The sequence below is a fragment of the Anabrus simplex genome, chromosome 10, assembly GCF_040414725.1.
Source record: "Anabrus simplex isolate iqAnaSimp1 chromosome 10, ASM4041472v1, whole genome shotgun sequence".
NCBI lineage: Eukaryota > Metazoa > Arthropoda > Insecta > Orthoptera > Tettigoniidae > Anabrus > Anabrus simplex.
Genome location: NC_090274.1, coordinates 3,338,602 through 3,359,658, shown reverse-complemented (window position 1 = coordinate 3,359,658; position 21,057 = coordinate 3,338,602). Strand labels below are relative to the sequence as shown.

The 21,057-nt window shown below is 39.6% G+C and overlaps 1 protein-coding gene across 1 annotated transcript in view; it reads left to right on the top strand.

Moving 5' to 3' along the window:
* The first annotated feature begins 455 nt into the window (after positions 1–455).
* APP-BP1 (Nedd8-activating enzyme E1 regulatory subunit APP-BP1) overlaps positions 456–21,057 on the top strand; it is an 84,252-nt gene continuing 63,650 nt past the window's right edge. Inside the window, exons 1-5 of the mRNA XM_067155005.2 lie at positions 456–470; positions 1,054–1,212; positions 1,304–1,468; positions 7,226–7,408; positions 13,577–13,923. Coding sequence (XP_067011106.1) covers positions 1,145–1,212; positions 1,304–1,468; positions 7,226–7,408; positions 13,577–13,923 — 763 coding nt within the window. The 5' untranslated portion in view covers positions 456–470; positions 1,054–1,144. The remainder of the gene's footprint in view (positions 471–1,053; positions 1,213–1,303; positions 1,469–7,225; positions 7,409–13,576; positions 13,924–21,057) is intronic.

Genomic DNA, 21,057 nt, shown 5'->3' with positions numbered 1-21,057 from the left:
CAGTATGAGGGGGTTGATTCTGAAAATTGAACCGTGGCCATCGGACCAAAGGCGAGCATTCTATCAATTTAGCCCAAAGCCGGACTTCAATTTGCTAAACCTAGGCTACCAACTCGACTGATCAGGTGTTGAGTATTGGCAGTGGCAGAGGCCAGGGCAGTAGCTTGTGAAGCATACTTGACAACACAGCAGGCTTCTGCAGCTCAAAACACTTAAGGCTTGACGTTCGATAAACCAACTATCGAAAAGGGGTAACCTAAGTCTAGTGGTAGCCCACGTCTTGATCCCAGCATACGCCACTGCCTATGTCTTAATCTCAGCTTTGTTTAAATTAGAACCCCATCTCGTGTTTACGTAATGAACGGAAGAGAATGACATGACAGGAGAAAGCTCGCTTGCTACGGGGGTGCCACGGCGATACGGAAGGGACGATAGTTCAAAATTACAAAACAGGACATCAACTACAAAAAGTACAGGCAGTTAGAGCCTTAGAGGCAATGCGGAACCCGGAAATCAAGTGCATTTCATTGTTACCCAAACGAATATTAAGTACCTCCTTAAACTAAAAAAACCAAAATATCAGAAAAAAAATTACCTTTTAAAAAGATCGAACAACTTAATGTTTAATTCCTGCGTAAAGCGGAAACAGCTAACCCGAAAATTGATTCGGGGGTTGGTGTTGGGCGGCAAGGCAATTTCTCGGAAATATTGTACTAGGAGAGCACGGCATGTTAAGAGGTACCTCGAGTTGGAGGTTACGAATGGTGTCATCTCAATTTCCTAGGATTATTTAGTAGTAATAATAATAGTTTAAAGAAAGGACAGGTTACTTTATCATAAAATTTCAAGTATTACCTACTCATATCTTTAGATATATAAAACTAATTTCTAACTTATTATTTACGTAATAAGATCAAAGAGAATATGAATCAGATCAGTTCATGACCGTAGTTGGAGCGGTTGGAGTCGGTCTTGGTTGGAGAAACTAGTCGAGATATAGGATATTCGAGGGATATCGATTTCATTATCGACCTATGGCAATTTTGGTTTCAGTTTGATTGAAGCAAGTTGTAATGCCGGTAACCTGTGCAATTTAGTTCGATACTGTTAAGAGCTCATATTCATTACTTGATTGAAATACGTAATGGCATCACCTAGTCCAAAATCTCCAGAACAGTCTGAGAAAACCAGGAAATATGACAGACAGCTTAGGTAAATATCGTGATATTTAAATTGAAGGTTATGAACAATTTTTTGAAGTTATCTTCAGGTGCATCTGTGTAACCCTCCCGTTGTTTGGTAGGTTATGGGGTGATCATGGCCAGGCGGAACTCGAGGCAGCTCAAGTATGCCTCATCAACGCCACAGGTTTAGGAACTGAGATACTTAAGTCTTTGGTTTTGCCTGGTGTTGGAGGATTCACTATTGTTGATGGGAAGGTGGTTATGCCGGAGGATATTGGTTGCAAGTAAGTATATTAAAATCAAGAGGAAAAGTAGGGCTACACATTTTACTAGTTTCCTTTTTTCTAAACCTAAAATTGCTGCATTTTACCTTATGCTTTCCATCTTTTCCTTTTAATTTACTGCGAATTATTAATAGATAATTCATGCATATTGTTCAGTTGTAAAATATTGTGAGTGTTTATGTATTTCATACATTTTGATAGCAGTGCAATTGGGTTAGTGTGACAAATTGTTTTGTATCGACATTCAACACAGTTGTCATAACAATGACATACGTGATACAGTGTATCATTATTGTATAACAATGAATAGGTTCGGTTTCCATATTCTTGTTTACTATTCTTACTGTAATTATGGCCGACTCGTTGGCGGAATGGTCAGGGTACTGGCCTTCGGTTCAGAGGGTCCCGGGTTCGGTTCCCGGCCGGGTCGGGGATTTTAAGCAATTCCAGTTTCCCCGGGGGCTGGGTGTTTGTACTGTCCCCAACATCCCTGCAACTCGCACATAACACTATCCTCCACCACAATAACACACAGTTACCGACACAAAGGGCCTGCCTTACGAGGGCTGCACTCGATTAGAAATAGCCGCACGAAATTATTATTACTGTAATAATTTTGCATGAATATGACCACTATTGGTCATTTTAGAATATAGTCTTTTTATCAACTTAACTCTGGCTTTGTTGCATCAACAGTGCTTTGATTAGTATAATAGGAGAATTGAATGTTGAAATAAGTCTTAATTCTCTATTCATACTTCTTAATAATATCCCCAGAGCATATAGGATTCATAAACATTTGTCTGACTGAGTGTTTATTTGGAAACTAAGGCAGATATGAGGAAAGCAGTGACAAACCTACCTCTAGATCTGTTTTTACGAGTTTCGACTTGACAGGTAACTGGGAATTAGACCGCTGGTGTCAACAAACAGCTGATTCGCGGCACACGACACAAACTGAAATGTTGATACTCGAATTTATATTCAGAATAATTTATTCTTTGTAGCAACATACATAAGATGAGCAGTAACACAACATATTTAGGACAAGCTTATAAGATAAAAATAGGTAGGCTCTAATACTTGAACAGATAAAACTAGAAAATAAACATTTTCACTCACCGTTTAGAAGAACTCATGTTGCTGATAGATTCAGTTTCTCCCAAGGAATCACTCATTTCTGAGTCACTATTGGCACTGTCATAGTTTGTTGAGGTTTCACTCTTGCTTGACCCAAACAAGATAATAACGTTTACAAAATCATCTGCAATACTTTCCTTTTCCCAAGCTTCATGTATCAAGGATTTTGTGTCTCACAAACTTGTTCCAGTCTTCCACACTTACAGGGCCTACGGCTTCCAAAACAAGTCTTTCAACTTCTAAAAGGGTGAAGAGTTGGTTATTTGCAGCTACATAGTCCTTCACTTTGGCCCAAATCAGTTCTATGGTACTAAAATCGCAATAGTATGGTGGAAGGTGAACTTCTTTATGCCTATGCTTCCTGGCTGTTCCATTGGGAGGACATAAGTAGACGAATAAGTTTGAGTGGTGTCTTTAAAAGTAGGAAAGATCACAATATGAAGATAAAGCTGGAATTCAAGAGGACAAATTGGGGCAAATATTCATTTATAGGAAGGGGAGTTAGGGATTGGAATAACTTACCAAGGGAGATGTTCAATAAATTTCCAATTTCTTTGCAATCATTTAAGAAAAGGCTAGGAAAACAACAGATAGGGAACCTGCCACCTGGGGGACTGCCCTAAATGCAGATCAATAGTGACTGATTGGGAACTGGGGCTTCTTTTGTTTCACAAGATGCATGTGATCCCCCTTCCTCATGTCATAGCAAACTGAAATATTGTGCTTCTTCAACCACTCAGTTAACACAAGCTGCCATTGTTGGTGCTTTGTCAAGAATGACATGTAGAAGGGGACATTGTCCATGATTATTATACTCTTTTCAAACAACTTGGTCAGCAAGTCTTTCCTCAAACCATTTCTGCAATGTGCCGCTATTCATTTCCTCGTGGTAATCTCCAGTTTTCTTAGACTGGAACATGTACAGGCAGTTTGGCATGAAACCTTGTGAAGTACCAGCACGAATCACTATGATTCTGTCCTCCTTCCTAACATAGTGCCTTCTGTAAAATCATGTGTGCAGCCTTTTGCCCAGGAATGAGAGGCGTTAACTCACATTTCATCCAGCAATACAATAGAATGAAACTTCTTGTTAACAATCTCTGCAGCGCCACATCATGATATCGGTTCTCTCCATCAGTACCTTCCTGTACCAAAACTCAGATTTTAAACTAAAGATTGCTCTCATTGAAAAGGCTATGTACTGTTGTCAAGACAACACATTCGTTTCTCAAGAGTAGCGCGTTCTTTTCTGTGGTAATAGGCATAAATATGCCGGATCTTGTTGAAGAGATATTCCCGTCACTGATTTAGGCTTATTCCTCTTTTTCCTTGGCATTTCAAGTTTGGACTGCCTATTCCTTGGCAATGCTTATAACTGTACTCAGCCGCATCAGTTGTCCTCTGAACTGCTTTCTCCCTCTCAAAATACTTCCTGTTTGTCCAACTCTTGTCCCATTTCTCTACGGGGTCGGGTATTATGAGGTGAGATGAATCTGTCGTGGCGGGTCATCGTCATCAGAGTACTTAATGAGATGAAGTGATATATGACAGTAGGAAGGGAGAGGGTGAAACCCGGTGCCAGTACATAGCCTACTCCTGTCGAATAGCACCAAAGGGTCTGCTCAAGGCTTAACATCTCCATTTGACAGATGAATCACCATCAACAGCATCATATGCCCTCACTCCATATGAGACTCGAACCGGCTAACCATGTTGTCCTGGCTACTTATTGAAGTACGTCATCTGAGGGGCTTTCTTGTCTTGGGAGGCGTCAATTTGACAGTGTATAAAATTGACGTGGGCCTAATATTAACCTACTGCTTAATTACCGAACAAAATTGAATACTAAGCTATTATATGAAGTATAGTACTAATGTGCCTTGCTACATACTGGTCACCACACATTAATGTACTGTACTATTAAAAGATTCTTTCTTAATCTGTTTACCCTCCAGGGTTGGTTTACCCCTCGGACTCAGGGAGGGATCCCACCTCTTTCGCCTCAAGGGCAGTGTCCTGGTGCGTGAGACTGTGGGTCGGGGATACAACTGGGGAAGATGACCAGTACCTTGCCCAGACAGGCTTAACTGCTATGCTGAAGAGGGGTCTTGCGGTGGGGGGGGGGATGGGAAGATTGGAAGGGATAGACTAGGAAGAGGGAAGGAAGCAGCCGTGGCCTTACGTTAGGTACCATCCCCGGCATTCGCCTGGAGGAGAACTGGGAAACCACAGAGAACTACTTCGAGGCTGGCTGAGGTGGGAATCCTACCCCTCTCTACTCAGTTGACCTTCCAAGGCTGAGTTGACCCTGTTCCAGCCCTGGTACCACTTTTCAAATTTTGTGGCGGAGCTGGGAATTGTACCGGGGCCTCCGGGGGTGGCAGCTAATCACGCTAACCACTACAGCACAGAGGCAGGCGTTAAAAGATACTGATCAGTAAATTTATAAATGCTACGCTACGACCGGGCAAGTTGGCCGTGTGGTTAGGGGTGCACAGCTGTGAGCTTGGATCCCAGAGATAGTGGGTTCGAGTCCCACTGTCTGCAGACCTGAAGATGGTTGTCCGTGGTTTCCCGTTTTCACACCAGGCAAATTGTGGGGCTGTACCTTAATTAAGGTCACAGCCGCTTCCTTCCAACTGCTAGGCCTTTCATATCCCATCGTCGCCATGAGACCTATCTGTGTTGGCAACGTAAAAGAAATTGTAAATAAACTACACTACAGGCTGAGCGCACGTGGGTACAGTATCGGCACTATTGATTCGCTTCGTCTTCTCTCAAACATCAAGTTGAAACTCGACTATAGTATGTCTCATTTTGGATCCTCCATGTGTTTTTGTGGTTTCCTTATAACCACATAACCTTGGGATCCAACCAGCCTTGAGGTTGATGACCTAACAGACATGGTATTTAATTGTACCACAACAATGAATCTTGAAAAATATTCAATTAACAGCCTTTCTCCTTGATGATCAAACAACACATACTAACATTGAAATCTTGTCTTGGAACAACTGTAGGATGGGGGCAGGGGGGAATAGAGAGGGAGCTTCAGCACAGGTTGACACTCCATTGTTGTTAGTTCGCCAGAATTCCGATATGGAACGTCGTTAGGTTCTGTCAACTGCTCAAGGAAATGTATGGTTTCTCAGCACTACTTTTGTGCATATGAAATAAGGGGTTAGATTTTATTTACAGCTTTTCTATATTGGTTGTTGCACGTCCTGGATAGTGACAAAAACCCACATCAGGGATCTTCAGCATCTAACCATGTAGTGTTACTGTAACCTCAAGCTCAACAGAACTGCAGAAGTTGTTATTCCTGAGTATGTATGTGTGAAAATGGTGGTATATTTTGTGAATTACAGTTTCTGTATTGCTAGGTAAACATTTGGCTGTGTTGTTCACGATAGGCGTTGCACGTCCAATGCCAAGGATTATAATACCATTTTAAGTTTGTAGAGTATATTTGTGGTTCTCTTGCGTTCTGTTCTTCCAAAAATACGGTTTGTTTTAACACCACAGAATACTATTCTCTTGTTGTTTTGTAAACATATCAGTCTGATAATATGCACTGTTTCTCTAGGTCCAACATTTGAACAAGGACACCTGCTACGGTAAAAAGTACCTAACAAGAAGGGGCAAAAATTTTTACCCTCCACGACTATAAGCAAAACTAATAATAATGTTATTTGCTTTACATCCCACTAACTACTTTACGGTTCTCGGTGATGCAGGGGTGCCGGAATGTAATTCCTCAGGAGTTCGTTTATGTGCCTGCAAATCTACAGACATGAGGTTGACGCATTTGAGCACCTGCAAATACCATCGGACTGAGCCAGGATCGAACCTGCCAAGGCCTGCACTCTACCGTCTCAGCCACACTGATAATAAATAAATTGACCTTTTCAATACAATGTTGTATTGTATTCCTTAATTGAGGCCACGCTGCTTCCTTCCCACTCCTAGCTCTGACCTATTCCATCATCACCATAAGACCTATCTGTGGTGGTGCGACGTAAAGCAAAATAAAAAAATTAACAAAATCATCTTGCACCACTCTTTGTTAAAGCGATCGACGTTCTTCCAGGTCTCCCTTTCTCTCTATTTTTCCCTTGAACTTTATCTCCATCGTGTGTTTTGGTATTCTTTTCTCATTCATCCTCTCTTCCTGTCCAAACCATCTTAGTTCACTCCTATCAATTCTGTCGTTGTCCAGCTCCATGGCTAAATGATTAGCATGCTGGCCTTTGGTCGCAGGGGTCCCGGGTTCGATTCCTGGCAGGGTCGGGAATTTTAACCATCGTGGGTTCATTTCGCAAGCACACGGCCTGGGTGTACGTGTCGTCTTCATCGTCATTTCATTCTCATCACAACATGCAGGTCGCCTACGGGTGTCAAAATCAAAATACCTGCACCTGGCTAGCCGAACATGTCCTCAGACACTCCCAGCACTAAAAGCCATACGCCATTTCATTTCAGTTCTCTCGTTTAGGTTTTCTATTCCAACTTCCATTCTAACATGTTCGTTTTGTTACTTTTTTTTACTCTAAAATTATTAACTGTTTATGGAGCATTTTTCTACTTAATTCACAAACTGGTTGTTTGTTGTGTCAGCTTCTTCCTAGATCTAGAATGTGTGGGGAAACCAAGAGCTCAAATCGCAACACAGTTGCTCCTGGAATTGAACCCCGATGTTCGAGGATCGTACGTGGACGAGACTGTGGAGCAGTTGCTGGAGAACAGCCCAGACTACTTCAACAATTTCTCGGTTGTAATCGGAACGTCCCTCACTGAGAAGTAAGTACTGTCTTAATTGAGAGTGAGAGTTATTGCTATATGGACTAACCTTGTTACAGAAAGGAAACTATAAATATGTAGAATAGATGAGGCTCTTTTGAAAAGTTTTAACAGATTTGTATAGAGGTCGCCCCTGTGGATCAGTGGTAGTGTGTCCACATCTCAAGATTTTGTATTCAAACCCAGCAGCGGTAGTTGTGTATTTTACTCGCATATCCACTGCACTTTTTATGCCAATTTAAGGTCCCAAAATGTGGGGTGCAGCTATTATGCAAACAATTTTCAGACAATTATTAAGACACCTGGACTTATTTATTTATTTATTTAATTTATTTATTTATATTAATTAATTAATTAATTAATTAAACGTGCCACCAACAGAGACACACTCCAATTATAGGTGGCTTTTACAAATTATTTGACACAAATAACACAGAAATACCAAAAAGAAGAAAAGATGAAAATGCTGTGTAAATGAGATGATAATGCTTTGTATGAAATGGATGAAACAGTATCTCATATATGGAAGTCTGTTACTACATTTTAATCAATTGTAACTAAATCATGTAAATATTATACATATAAACAAATTACTTCAACGGATACAATTCTTTTAATGAATTTACATGTGTGTCATATTCATAAGCAAAATCAAGATCTATATAATATTAATTAAATTATTGTATGTTTCACGCATATTGATAAATGGAGAGTTCTTAAAAGTTACAGTTTTGGAGACTGGAGTTATATCAATTGCCAAAATCTTAAGTTTCCTTTTTTTAATATTAAAACCTAATTCGTGAAACAAACTATTGTCGTCAATTAATGCATTAACAATCTTATCGAGATAAATTTGGTGAGCTGTTACACGCCTACTGGCTAGTGATACATATTTAAATCCATTCAACAAAAATTCATATGAAACATAATTTCTAAAAGGGAATATCTTATATTTTTTATTCTTCTTCTTTTATGACGGCATAGGATCACTTTAGTCAGTCTAACGTTCAGGTCTCTTTGTTGTCGGTGAGATTGTTGAATAACCCGGTGCACTTGTTTGGGCTTGTAGCCTATTTTGCATTCCAGTCAGAAGTTAGAAATTTATTTATTCAAAATCATACTTTCCAACTTCGGAAACTTTCCTTCGCACACTCATTTTATTTTTCTGTTTCAATTTTGTCTCGGTTGCCCACAATAGTATTCAAAGTAGAAGATGCTAGTTTTAACGTTCACGCCAACTTTATGTGCTTAAGATGTGGATTACTATCTACTTCTTGAAGAATTTTAATTTTTTCTTCAATAGCGAGTGGTTTCACGACCCTTTTCTTATCCATAGCTAGGCTATCACAAGACAGATACTGCATGTACCACGCTACTGAACTTCTCACGATTATCCTATTAGTCCGTAAGTAGGCTGTCACGCGAATCACTTCACCTCTTTTTACCACTGAACACAATAAATTGAAGGTAATGCCAATAACTGTTCTTGTGATAAGATGATTTAAATCAGTGTCGTACGACTGAAGTTAAAATAAGTCTATAGTGCAGCAATAGCAGGTCATTTGTGGGTGCCATTAGGTAATAAGGCTTCCATATACTGTAGGCCTATCCCATGTAAAGATGCAGGCAATGGTAAAGCGGTGAACCGTTTATACAAAAATACAAACTGGTAGTTTGACAGTTGGCATGTTTTTATTATTCATCGGCGAGACTGTCTGAACCAATGCTGAGTACTGCCGAAGTTTCGTGTTCAAGATGGCGGCTTAATCGCATATGGCGAGTATAACCTTGCGAGAAATTCGTGCTCGAACAAAGTGACCAGAAAACAGTGTTTAATTACCCACTGGTCAGAGTCCTAAGGCTTCAACTAACAATTCATTATACAAAGAAAGTGATCACCAAGCTCGATATCTGCAGTCGCTTAAGTGCAGCCAGTATCCAGTATTCGGGAGATAGTAGGTTCGAACCCCACTGTCGGCAGCCCTGAAAATGGTTTTCCGTGGTTTCCCATTTTCACACCAGGCAAATGCTGGGGCTGTACCTTAATTAAGGCCACGTCCGCTTACTTCTCACTCCTAAGCCTTTCCTGTCCGATCGTCGCTATAAGACCTATCTGTGTCGGTGCGACGACGTAAAGCAAAAAAAAAAGTGATCTGCTATAATATGTATGAGCCCAAGGGCAAAAGAATGTCATATCTCTTCTTCCATGTTTTTCACATCTTTTAATAGTCTCTTGTTACTTTAACAGGCTCCAGTAGAGAATTATTGACATTCGTTCTCTCAACTTTTCACACTTTTTAGTGCTCTCCTTTATCTCCTCAAACACTACACACACAATGTAAGGTGATTCCATCTCCCTCTTGTATAGTTTTTAATTCGATAGTACGTTTTCCCGCTTAACACTATGTTTTGCATCATCCCCTGCAGAAACGTACTAACGAGGTTTCACTGTAAATCAGATGAATCAGGAATATCATAGTTTGTTGGAGGTTTCGAATATACCAATCCAAAAAAGGTTGCAAAGCCATCAACTATACTTTTGTTATTATTAAGTGAGATATTGTTAAATTTCATGCCCTGTGGCAGACCCTCCTTGGTATTTCTTTTGCATTTCATAGAGTTCCAGAACTGATTGACACCACTTTTAATATTCCTTTCAAGTCTAGAAATATAATTCTTATACGTTTTAATGATCATTCATATATTTCGTTACTTTCCTTGAATGGCTAAATATTACCCTGCTCTACTCTGAATATTTCCCTCGATTTCTATGGATTTCCTTCAGTTTCAAGTTATTTCTTTAGAAAATTAGGGAAGATATTTCACTTTGTGTGAAAATTCTTCCTAGATACCGTTTCACAAAATACGGAGTGTACCTGGGCATAAAGATACTCAACAGCCTGGTCAGCGTCTCTAAATTCCACAATCCTAGACCAATCCATTCGCTCAAACATTTGATACATTTGAAAGAAATTAGCTCTTCCAAAGTCAAATAACTGCTTAGATTGTTTAGGTTCTTGTGGTACATGGCTACTCTCTCTGTTTAATAGTAGTGTGACCGCAATTGCAGGATTATAACTATCCTCCTTAACTAAGGGGCACTCATCTCGGTATACTGTTAATGTGTTAACATTCATAATAATAAGATCAAGTGAATTTCCATTTGCATTCAGAATATTATTGACCAACTGCAACTGATAGAGTGACATAAACTCAGCTAAGGGTCTATATGCTGGTCCAAAATTTACAAGATTACTTTGCTCACCAGTAATTAATGGCAAATTAATAAGATATAATAAGATCTAAATTTAAAAGGTCCGTATTAACCTCAATCTATAGAAGTCCAAATATGCTTCCAATTTAGTTGCAGGTGGAAAATACACTGACATTATTACATAATGTGACCAATATAATTTTTACATGAACTGCTTCGATATCACCAAAATCTAGTGTTATTTGTCTTGGTACTGTAGAACCTTTAACGGCTATCATTGCCCCTCCTCCTTTCTTTGTACATCCATGATCCTTCCTGTACACATTAAAATCCCTACTAAACAGTTCGCTGTTAACGAGATTGTAACCATGTTTCCGTAATCAACAGAATAACGTATTCTGATTCACTGTTGTTAACATAAAACTCCAAAATTTTAGTGTTTAACCCTCTTACATTCTAATATTAATTGCATTAAAAATCATTTTTCTGATGATACAAAAGCTACACAGTCTCATTTAATCCATTCACATCGTCAAGGGTTTTTAAGTTAAACACCTGCCGATCATCCTCTCTTTATTACATGTGATAAATATCATCAATATGATTCCAATCACCCTCTCTTTTTCGGAGTTTAATGTTACCTCCATGATCTACCCATAGAAAAGCATAATTGCTCTCCCTTATTTTTCGAGCTTGGGCAATGATTTTTCTTTGTAACAACATCAAATTATGATTTATATACACCGTCTCATACTCAGAGAATCTGAGATGAGACTCGTTTAAATCCCTTTTAACCTTGCGTTTTTGAATGAGTTCATTCTTGACATTACGGTGTACAAACTTCACTACAATAGCACCTGAAGCTTGATGTAATTGCCTTTTCAACCTGTGACGTGCATCAATCGATTCATTCTTGACCTCCACATTTAATACTCGACCTACATGCTTAACAATTTCAGAAACATCCTCTTTAACTCGTTCAGGTATGCGTACAATTTCAACAGTGTTACGACGACCGTACTGATCAAGTTTATTTAACTGTATTTGTGTGTCTTTTAATTGCTTCTTAAGATTTACATCTTCTTATTGTAACCATTGAAACCAGTACTACTAAAACGCTTTCATTCCGTCGCTGATGGGGACGGTGGGCCTCCTAGATGGTAACGCTGTTTCTCAGGCCAGAGAGATGTTCGGCATTCGCTTTAGTGCTCTCAGGACAGCCAGCAGTGGAGACAAGCCCCTCTTCCTCTCCCGAATACAGAGGTGTAGAGCTCGGTGGTTGATGAAATGCAGATCATCTGTGGCCACTTGTAGGTGGAAACCTGCCCTTCATCCGCCGACGTTGATGGTGGTGGTTATTGTTTCAAGAGGAAGTACAACTGGGCAACCATCCTCTATACAACACTAATCAGAGAGAAAAATGGAAGGGATCTGACACTTCAAAAAATTAAGGAATTGGCCAAAGAAAGACAAGGGCCACAAAGGGCATGAAAATGAAAGACTCAGTAGGCCTTGAGTGCTGTAATACCGTCGGGGTAGGAAAAGAACAAGAGTTGACCAAGGGAGGTCTCATAGGATGGATGAAAGTGGGGAGCCTGGCACAAGCAAGTGGAATCAATGCCAGGACTCAGCCGAGGGCCCCATGGTCGCCAATTCACGCTCCCAACTTACGAGCTCCTAGGGCCCCATTTGGTTGCCTTTTACGACAGGCAAGAGGGGCCTGAGGAAGAGGAATGAAATTTAAGAAGGTAGGAATAGAAGTGAAGTATAAAGAGCACAGACACCTCTTGGCCAACTCGGGGGACACCTTGTTTGTCTGGCCCTACTCAGAGGCCAATCCAGCGTGGGTAACCTTGAGCTGGCACAGCCCTCGGAAAAACTATTATTAGAGAGGTATTTATATAATGTCAAAGAGATTGCACACTATTGCTGGTATAGCTTTTGACCAGTTCAACATTATAAAGGACATACACCATCAGATTATTCACGATAAATAATGAATTAAACAATTATGGGTCTTCATTCAATCCTCCTATCCAGTACACAATTCAAACCTCCATGAAGAGGTCAAATGTTCAGAAACCATACATGTTTCGACCCTGATTTGTGGGCCATCTTCAGTGAATTTGTCAAATTGTCCCATGTGTGACTCAGGATTTCAAGCAATATTGTTACCAAATTTCAGTTCAGTCAGTCCAGTAGTTTTCGAGCCTATCCACGAAAGACAGGCAGACACGATCTCATTTTCTTTAATAGTATAGATTAGCCGTTCCCAAACTGTGGTCCGCAACATAGCATAGACTGCCCTGCCTTAAGGAAAATCAACTAGCCAAAGTATTGTATCTTGTGGATCTCCTTGAAGATGTTGCTTGACCACCTCACGTCTAAGATCAACTTTTGAATCCATGACACCCCCTATACCCTGCAATTTCTAGACAGAAAATAATGCGTTTAATGCCCTTCATGACAACATTACCTGTGTGAGTGTAAATTTTCTGATCTTCCACCAATGAAAACAAAGTACAGAAATAGAGCCAATACAGAGGCTGATCTTCGATTCAAGTGACTATGCTTGTAAAACAGCACCATTGACCCAACTTCCACACCAGATCCAGACTGTTGTAATTGTTAGCCAAGTGTCACATTGTTTTATAATTTCAATGCTCATATAAAGTATCTTTATGTAAATGAAGTTAAATTAAACTTTAAAGGAAAGTAAATATTAGTCCTTAATTATACAAATACAATTGAATATGGTAACATTACAAAGTTCTGTTTCTTGTTCACTGAATTCAGTATTATGTTCTGTAGCTAAGGTGTTCTTGGACATGAATGGGATATAACCCTTAATTAGGAGGCCTCGACGCTAACAGTTTGGGAAACTCTGGTATAGATCATTCTCAATATTATTTTTCTGTACCCTCTTTCTTTGACGATTACTTTCACGTTGACAGAACGCTGTTGCTGCTCTCCAGAAAGTTGTGGGAGTTGGATATCCCCTTCATCGCATGTCGCAGCTACGGTTTCATCGGCTATGCTCGTCTGCAGATATCGGAGCACACGATCGTAGAGACCCACCCGGATAATCAAATGTCCGACCTGCGCCTGGACAAGCCGTTCTCCAGCATCAAGGAGCACGTCGAGAGCATCGACCTGGACAAGATGGATCTCAAGGAGCACGCCCATGTCCCGTACCTGGTGATACTCTTCAAGGTTCTGGACGCATGGAAGGAGGCGCACGACGGTCGTCTTCCTAAAACTTACGCGGAGAAAACGGATTTCCAGGAAATGATCAGGTCAAGTAAGCATGTTCTCTAAGTCTCGTAATAGAGTTCAGTTATAACAATTCCAGCGGCTCTGAAGTCTGACTTAATTAGATTGCCCACTAATAGTAACTTTTGTGCCAGGGCTAGAGTATAAGTCAGAACTAGCTGCATTTATTTTTATTATTATTAAAAAATACATCACAATTGGCATTGATCACGTACAGTAGTGTGAAATAAAGTTAAAATATAATTGAATCGGTGATTGGAAAAAGGAAGAATGTCCAATTTTATCAAATTTAAGCTGAGATATACAATTTGCTCACGATACATGGACGCACCGATTGGTAGATAAAGGATGAATGTCCGTGTAAAACGCTGGGATCTGTGGGCCATCATAGTTTCGGATGAGTGAAAAGGGAAGATTGTCCAGACTTTCATTTTTGTTCCACACACTGCCATGAACAGCGCCACTGTACGAGAGTCGTGCGGAGCGCAATCTTATGAGGCGAGAGTGTTCTTATTCTGTTGTGTTGGATGAGTTATTCACTGCCATTTGCAATTTATTGCTGGTGATAAACAGTAAGTTTAGAAATATTACAGTGACGAATAGCGTTAAAATGAGCGAAAGTGAGTCTCATCAAGTGCTACCAAGAAGAAAAGGCATTAGAAATACCGCTGCTTATAGCAAAGGGAAACGCAAGAGGGCCAAGTCCTTGGGCCAGCAATACATTACTTCGAAAGGTGTTATTGTACCACCAAAATCTACTGGACCTCAATGTCGGTAAGTACCGTGTAGTTTCATTTTCAACAGTATCTATAATTCGGTGGTATTTGTGAAACTCGGTTATTTTTAAAAGCTTTTTATGCTTATGTGTGATAATGTTCATTATGGATATAATTTATATGTGCAATAACTTTGCTTACATTTCCCTAATATCTTTCTCTTATATGTTTCTTGCAGTTGCCCAAAGAGGTGTTTCGACAGAATTACGGAGGAGGAGAAAATGACTATTATCTCTACAGTGTATGATGGCAGAACTAAGAAAGAGACAGGCTTGTGCCTTATGGGACTGTTAGAAAATACACCAGTAGCAAGAAGGAGAAGAAGAAAAGAGGAACCAAGATTTGTGAAAAAAGGGTGCATTTAAATGTTATGTTATGAAGGATTCTGAGAAGTTGCCTGTGTGCCGCAAAGCTTATTCAAGTTTACATGCTATAAGTGATAAGGCTATTGTTCGCTTAACAACACTACTCATTAATGGTCAGTCTCCAAATGATAACAGGGGACGACACCTCACTAGAGGAAATGCTCTAAAACCAGATGATATTCTCAAGATAGATAAACATATTAGATCTTTTCCAACTCATCAGTCACATTACAGTGGAAAAATTGTTCGTTACTTGGACGGAGACTTAAATGTGAAAAAAATGCATGCACTTTTTTGTGAAGAGAACCCTGATCTGAATGTTATTTGAAATACTTTAAAGAAAACTTCCAGTATAAATTTCGTTGACGTGTGTTCCACCTGCGAGGAACTCGGAGCCAAGATCAAATCTACTTTTCTAAACGAAACAGCAAAAAGAGTTGCAGTTGCGGAGTTGCTTATTCATAAGCGTAGGGCTTCGAAGTTTTATAAAAAGCAGGAAGAAATCATTAAACTGTGTGCAGAAAGGGATGATGTAGTAGGGATAGTTTTTGACTTCATGCAGAATGTCTGCTTGTCCAAGAAATGTTTTATTTAAGAAAACTCTGGCTATTTGTATTTGGAATTCATAACCTGAAGGATAACACAGCTCATTTTTATTGCTACCATGAAGGTCAAACTAATCGTGGTCCAAACGAGGTGTGCACCTTTCTGTATGATTATTTACGTTGACTTCCTGACACAGTTAGAGAACATCACCTTTTTAGTGATTCCTGTGCTGGACAAAACAGGAACAACGCTGTTGTTTGATTTTTGATGTATCTTACCATGATTGGAACATTTCAAACTATACAACATTATTTTCCAATACGAGGTTACTCTTTCTTGCCTTGTGACAGGGATTTTTCTGTCATCAAGAGAGTGTTATGAAGACAAGACAGGGTGTATTCAGTTGAACAGTATGTTGAAATTATAGTGAATTGTAGAAAGAAGCCTCATGCATTTCAAGCCAAAGTCATAGAATATGAAGATATAATTGAATTTAAGCAGTGGTGGCGATCATATTTCAAGAGAAGTTGTACTGCCTTGGACAGCCAAATGAAAGTTAAGTTCTTGCTTGCAAGCTATAGACATTTAATCTATAAATCACAGCTACCAGGCTACATACGTGCATCAGAGTTTATTGATGGGCTAAACTTCAGCTCCTTCAGGCTTCTTAAGGGATTAGAAATATCGACAGGTCCTGAGGACAAAGCATACAAAGAAGTAGTTCCTCTCAACCATAGGAAAATCATCAAGTATCAGGGATTTTACAATAATATTGTTCAGTGGTTGACGAGAAGTGATGGTCAGTCTGATGCAGTGGCGGCTCGTTACAAAATTTTTAGGAGGTTCACAACATTTCTGTTCATGTCTCAAATCAGCAAAAGAGTAACATAGGTACATAAATCATTTTACTAACAGTTCCTTGTACGGTTCCTTCTTCACAAATAATTTGGTAGAACCTCTGTAACCGAGGATAAATTTTATACGAGACTAATTTGTTGGTGTAGAACAAAAGTAAAATTCACAATAACTTTACTACACTGAGATTATTGAAGGATGCGAGCACTATTCTTGGTTTTTAAACAGCACGAATTTCACCTGGGTGTTAGTATAGAACCAAACCAAACCTCATGGCCTACCAAGCAACTGCTGCTCAGCCCGGTGGTCTGCAGATTACGAGGTGTCGTGTGGTTAGCACGACGAATACTCTCGGCCGTTATTCTTGGCTTTTTTGACCGCCATCTCACCGTCAGATAGCTCCTCAATTGTAATCACGTAGACTGAGAGGACCTCGAACCAGCCCTCAGATCCAGGTTTAAATCCCTGACCTGGCCGGGAATCGAACCCGGGGCCTCCGGGTAAGAGGCAGGCATATTACCCCTACACCGCGGGCCGGCTGTCTTAGTGTAGAACAATAGTAAAATTCATAATAGCTTTACTGCACTGCGAACACTGAAGGATGCGAGCACTATTCCTGGTTTTTAAACAGCACGAAGTTCACCTGGGTATGACGAGAAGCATAGAAGGAATTTACCTGTAATTTTTTATTAATAATTATTTCCGAATTGACCCCAATAGTCTCCACATTATCTCGGTTAGTTAGCTGTATCACATGGTAATTATTCTCATTTTGCAAATTATAGCCACTACTCTAAACAATTTAGCATGCAGTACAACCAACAATACTAGATCATGCTCATTTAAATGATAGGATTTAGATTAGTAACTCACTGATTATTTGTACAGGAAAGCAATCCTTCTGTCTTTCAATCGCGCAAATTTCTCAATCACTTTACGATTGAAGTCACTGATGTTGTTGACAAATCTCTTCTCAATAGCAAGCATAGCCAGCGCTGACAGTCGTTCTCCAGTATGGTGTTCCTCAGAAACGTTTTAATTCGTATTCAAAGTAGAAAAACACCTCTCAGGCTCCGCTGTCATAATTGGGGTTGTGACAATAATTCAGAGTAATTCGCATACTTGTGGAAATGTGTCCCTATCTAGTTCATTGTCAAACAGAAACTGCAACATGGAAATGGCCCCATCATCTTTCTGAAAGCCATTTCTCATATACAATACTTCTAGTTCAGTCTTCAGCTATATCTTATTTAGGCAGGGATACATATGCGCCATTGTATTCAGTTCTCTTTCTGGAAAAGAGTCTGAACAGACACCAACATGCCTATTTAGAATTAGGGTACTAGCGAAATCTGCCGGTAATGTAATGCAATAGTAGCTCCTGGGAGGCTGTGGCAACCATAATAGAGGAGGTGGCGGACCCTTGTGGTCAACTGTAATACTGCCACTGGGTTGAGGGTGGCTCTAGACGACAAGGCACGTACCTTACCGTGCTCCTCGCTAATGGGAATATCAGTGCAGAAAACCATGACGTCATCTGCTTTGCGCATGCGTATAGTCTTCAGCACAATAGCGCATTATCCAGTGTGCTCGCTGCACTGTCAGTCAAAACGAACAACTGTCGGTGTAACGGAGCTTCGATATAAGTCGATTGTCGAATGCTTTCGATCGATTGTCGAAATCAGGTCGAAAGAAAAGAATGAATGCGTAAATATGTAATAAAACTGGGTGTTCACGTGCTCCTGTGCTCCTGAGAGCCCACCGCCACTGGTCTGATGTAGAAATTGATTAGAACAATGAAAAATAAAATTTTTTCATGTAAGGAATTGCAATGTTGAGTGGTATGTGCCGAGCTAAGAAGTACTCTTTGTATCTATTGTGGATTTGTATGCAATAAATTAATTGGTTACGGTGATATAAACGAGTGTTTCTCTTAAAATAGTTTTCAGTACCTTTGAAAATTTGAATTGTTGGAAAAAGGAAGAATGTCCAAGGCTTTCTACCTCAATTTACATTTAATCAGTTGTAAAAATGCCCTCTATCTGGCCGTCATAATGTTCCTCCTGCATAGCTTAACTTTGGAATTTATCACAAAACTCCAGGACCAATAATACGAATGCTATTCAGTTTTTTCCAGTTTTCTCAAAATGGGGTTGCTTGGACATTCTTCCTTTTTTTCAATTACTCAACAGCAAGAGTACAACAAGCAATTCCATGGAAAGAAAGTATTACAAGAAGTACTACTACATTCGTATTATAGTAATCGTCATGTAAGGCCGTACACTACGTCACTGCTGCCAACCGTCAACAAACTAACCTCAATGTAAATATCAATAATGGAGGTTCCTGTATCCAAGTAAATGATCACTTAAGGCATAATTAAGTCGGTTTTCAGGCTCAATGACGAATTAAGAAAACAAACACTCTCTCTCTAACCCTTACTTAATTTAGTGTTATATATTTCCGCCTTTAGATATATGCATTCTTCGTTGTTTGCCTGGTGTAAATAATTCTGCTCCCTTCTTGAAATTTGCTCGTACTCGTTGGACATAAGTGAAACCACGGTGTAATAATACACGCAAGGAAATTTATTACATGTACATTTGCCGTAAGTCAATAAGAATACACGAAGGCCTAGTCTGAAGACCGTGCCAAAGTCGTAACAAGACAAGGTTAGGTTAGATTGATAACGAAATTTCCATCCGTTTCAACTGAACTGGTTTTTTTATAGAGGAGGTGATGTTGCTTGGGAGTTCTTACACATCCTAATTGCATTCTATAAATACAAATTGGATGAAATAAGACCACGTTATTAAAATGCTGCTTTTGTCCTTTTAATACCAAATACATTATTAAAATTGCCGGGCTGAGTGGCTCAGGCGGTTGAGGCGCTGGCCTTCTGACCCCAACTTGGCAGGTTCGATCCTGGCTCAGTCCGGTGATATTTGAAGGGGCTCAAATATCTCAGCCTCATGTCAGTAGATTTACTGGCATGTAAAAGATCTCCTGCGGGACAAAATTCCGGCACCTCGGCGTCTCTGAAAAACCGTAAAAGTAGTTAGTGGGACGTAAAGCAAGTAGCATTATTATTACATTATTAAATGCCATATTTGAACTTGGCACAATTCTACTCACCTGGTGTTACTCAAACTGAGAAAGAAAATATGCTTTAATTATACCCACAAATTAATTGTTTTTTAGGCAACTACCCACCAAATCCATTCCAGTCTTCTCCATCCTTAAGGGGTTGCATGGTGGAATTTAGTAAAAGATTTTTCCATATCTGACTATCAAAGCTTATCAACCTTAGCACAATGAAAAAGAAACAAATATCATTCTTAGGGCATCTAATACGGTCACGAGAAAATAGAATCAGTAGGTGAGAGTAAGAATAATACTAGACTGATCACAGAAGACATGAGAAAGTTACATATTACAATAGAAAATTTAAAATACAAAACAAATACACTCAGGATCATCATGATCATTGGTTTGCCCTTCCAGCGAGCTGGGTAGGGTGTTTCTTTAAAAACGAGCGTCTTCCAAAGTTTCCTTTTCAAAAAAGATTTTGTTGTCAATGACAGATTCCCAATTCCATCCTCTTCTCTCCACGTCTTCCCTCAGTTGGTCCATCCATCTTCTTCTTGGTCTTCCAGCTGGTCTTCTACCTGTTATTCTCTTTTCCAAATAAGCACATGGTAACCTTGTGCTATTCATTCGTTTAACACGCCCAAACCATTTAAGTCTAGATGACCTAAGTCTTTCCTCTGTCGATTCATTTAGACCTACGTTAGATCGAATCTCATCATTTTTCACGTGATCAAGTTGTGTCTTTTGGTTGGCATTTCTAAGAAATTTCATTTCACAGGCTTCAACCCTACTACAGTCCTTTGATGTTAGTGTGCAGGTTTTCAGAGAATATGTAAGGATGGGAATGAAATATGACTTGTACAGGGTCATTTTTGTTCTTTGTGGGACCTACTCATCCCATAGTAGCTGTCTAACGATACTGGTTACTCTGTTTGTTATTTCTATCTCAGCTCTATTATTGCTAGCCATTACGCTTCCTAAATAACTGAATTGGCGTACTACTTCAGCTTGGTGGTCCTGTATTTTTATGTTCCATTCTGTATTATATCTGCCGATTTACAATGCTACTGTTTTTGATAGTTTCACTTTTATTCCGTAATCATCAAACTTCTTACACCATGCATGCGGATTATTTTGCACTCCCTCCTCCATTTCATATTGTCACATCGACTGCAAACACCAGAGCCTGAAGATCTTTATTACCTTTTCCTTTTAGTTCCTTTAAAATGGTATCTATAACTGCTATGAATAGAAGTGGTGACAAGGCACTTCCCTGTTGTACTCCTTTGTTTGTATTGAACCATTCAGAGTGACCATTTCCAATACTCACACAGCTTTTGCAATTAGTATACAGCATTTGGATCTTCTTAATAAGGTACTCCAGTACACCATGTTTTCTAAGACTTTTCCAAATGCAGTAGAAGTCTGCTATAGCGAGTACGGCATATAAAGAGAACTCTGTTATAGCGATAATTAATTTCTGTCCCTTCAAAATTCCTATATTAAGTTGTGTATTGTCCTTTGGTTACA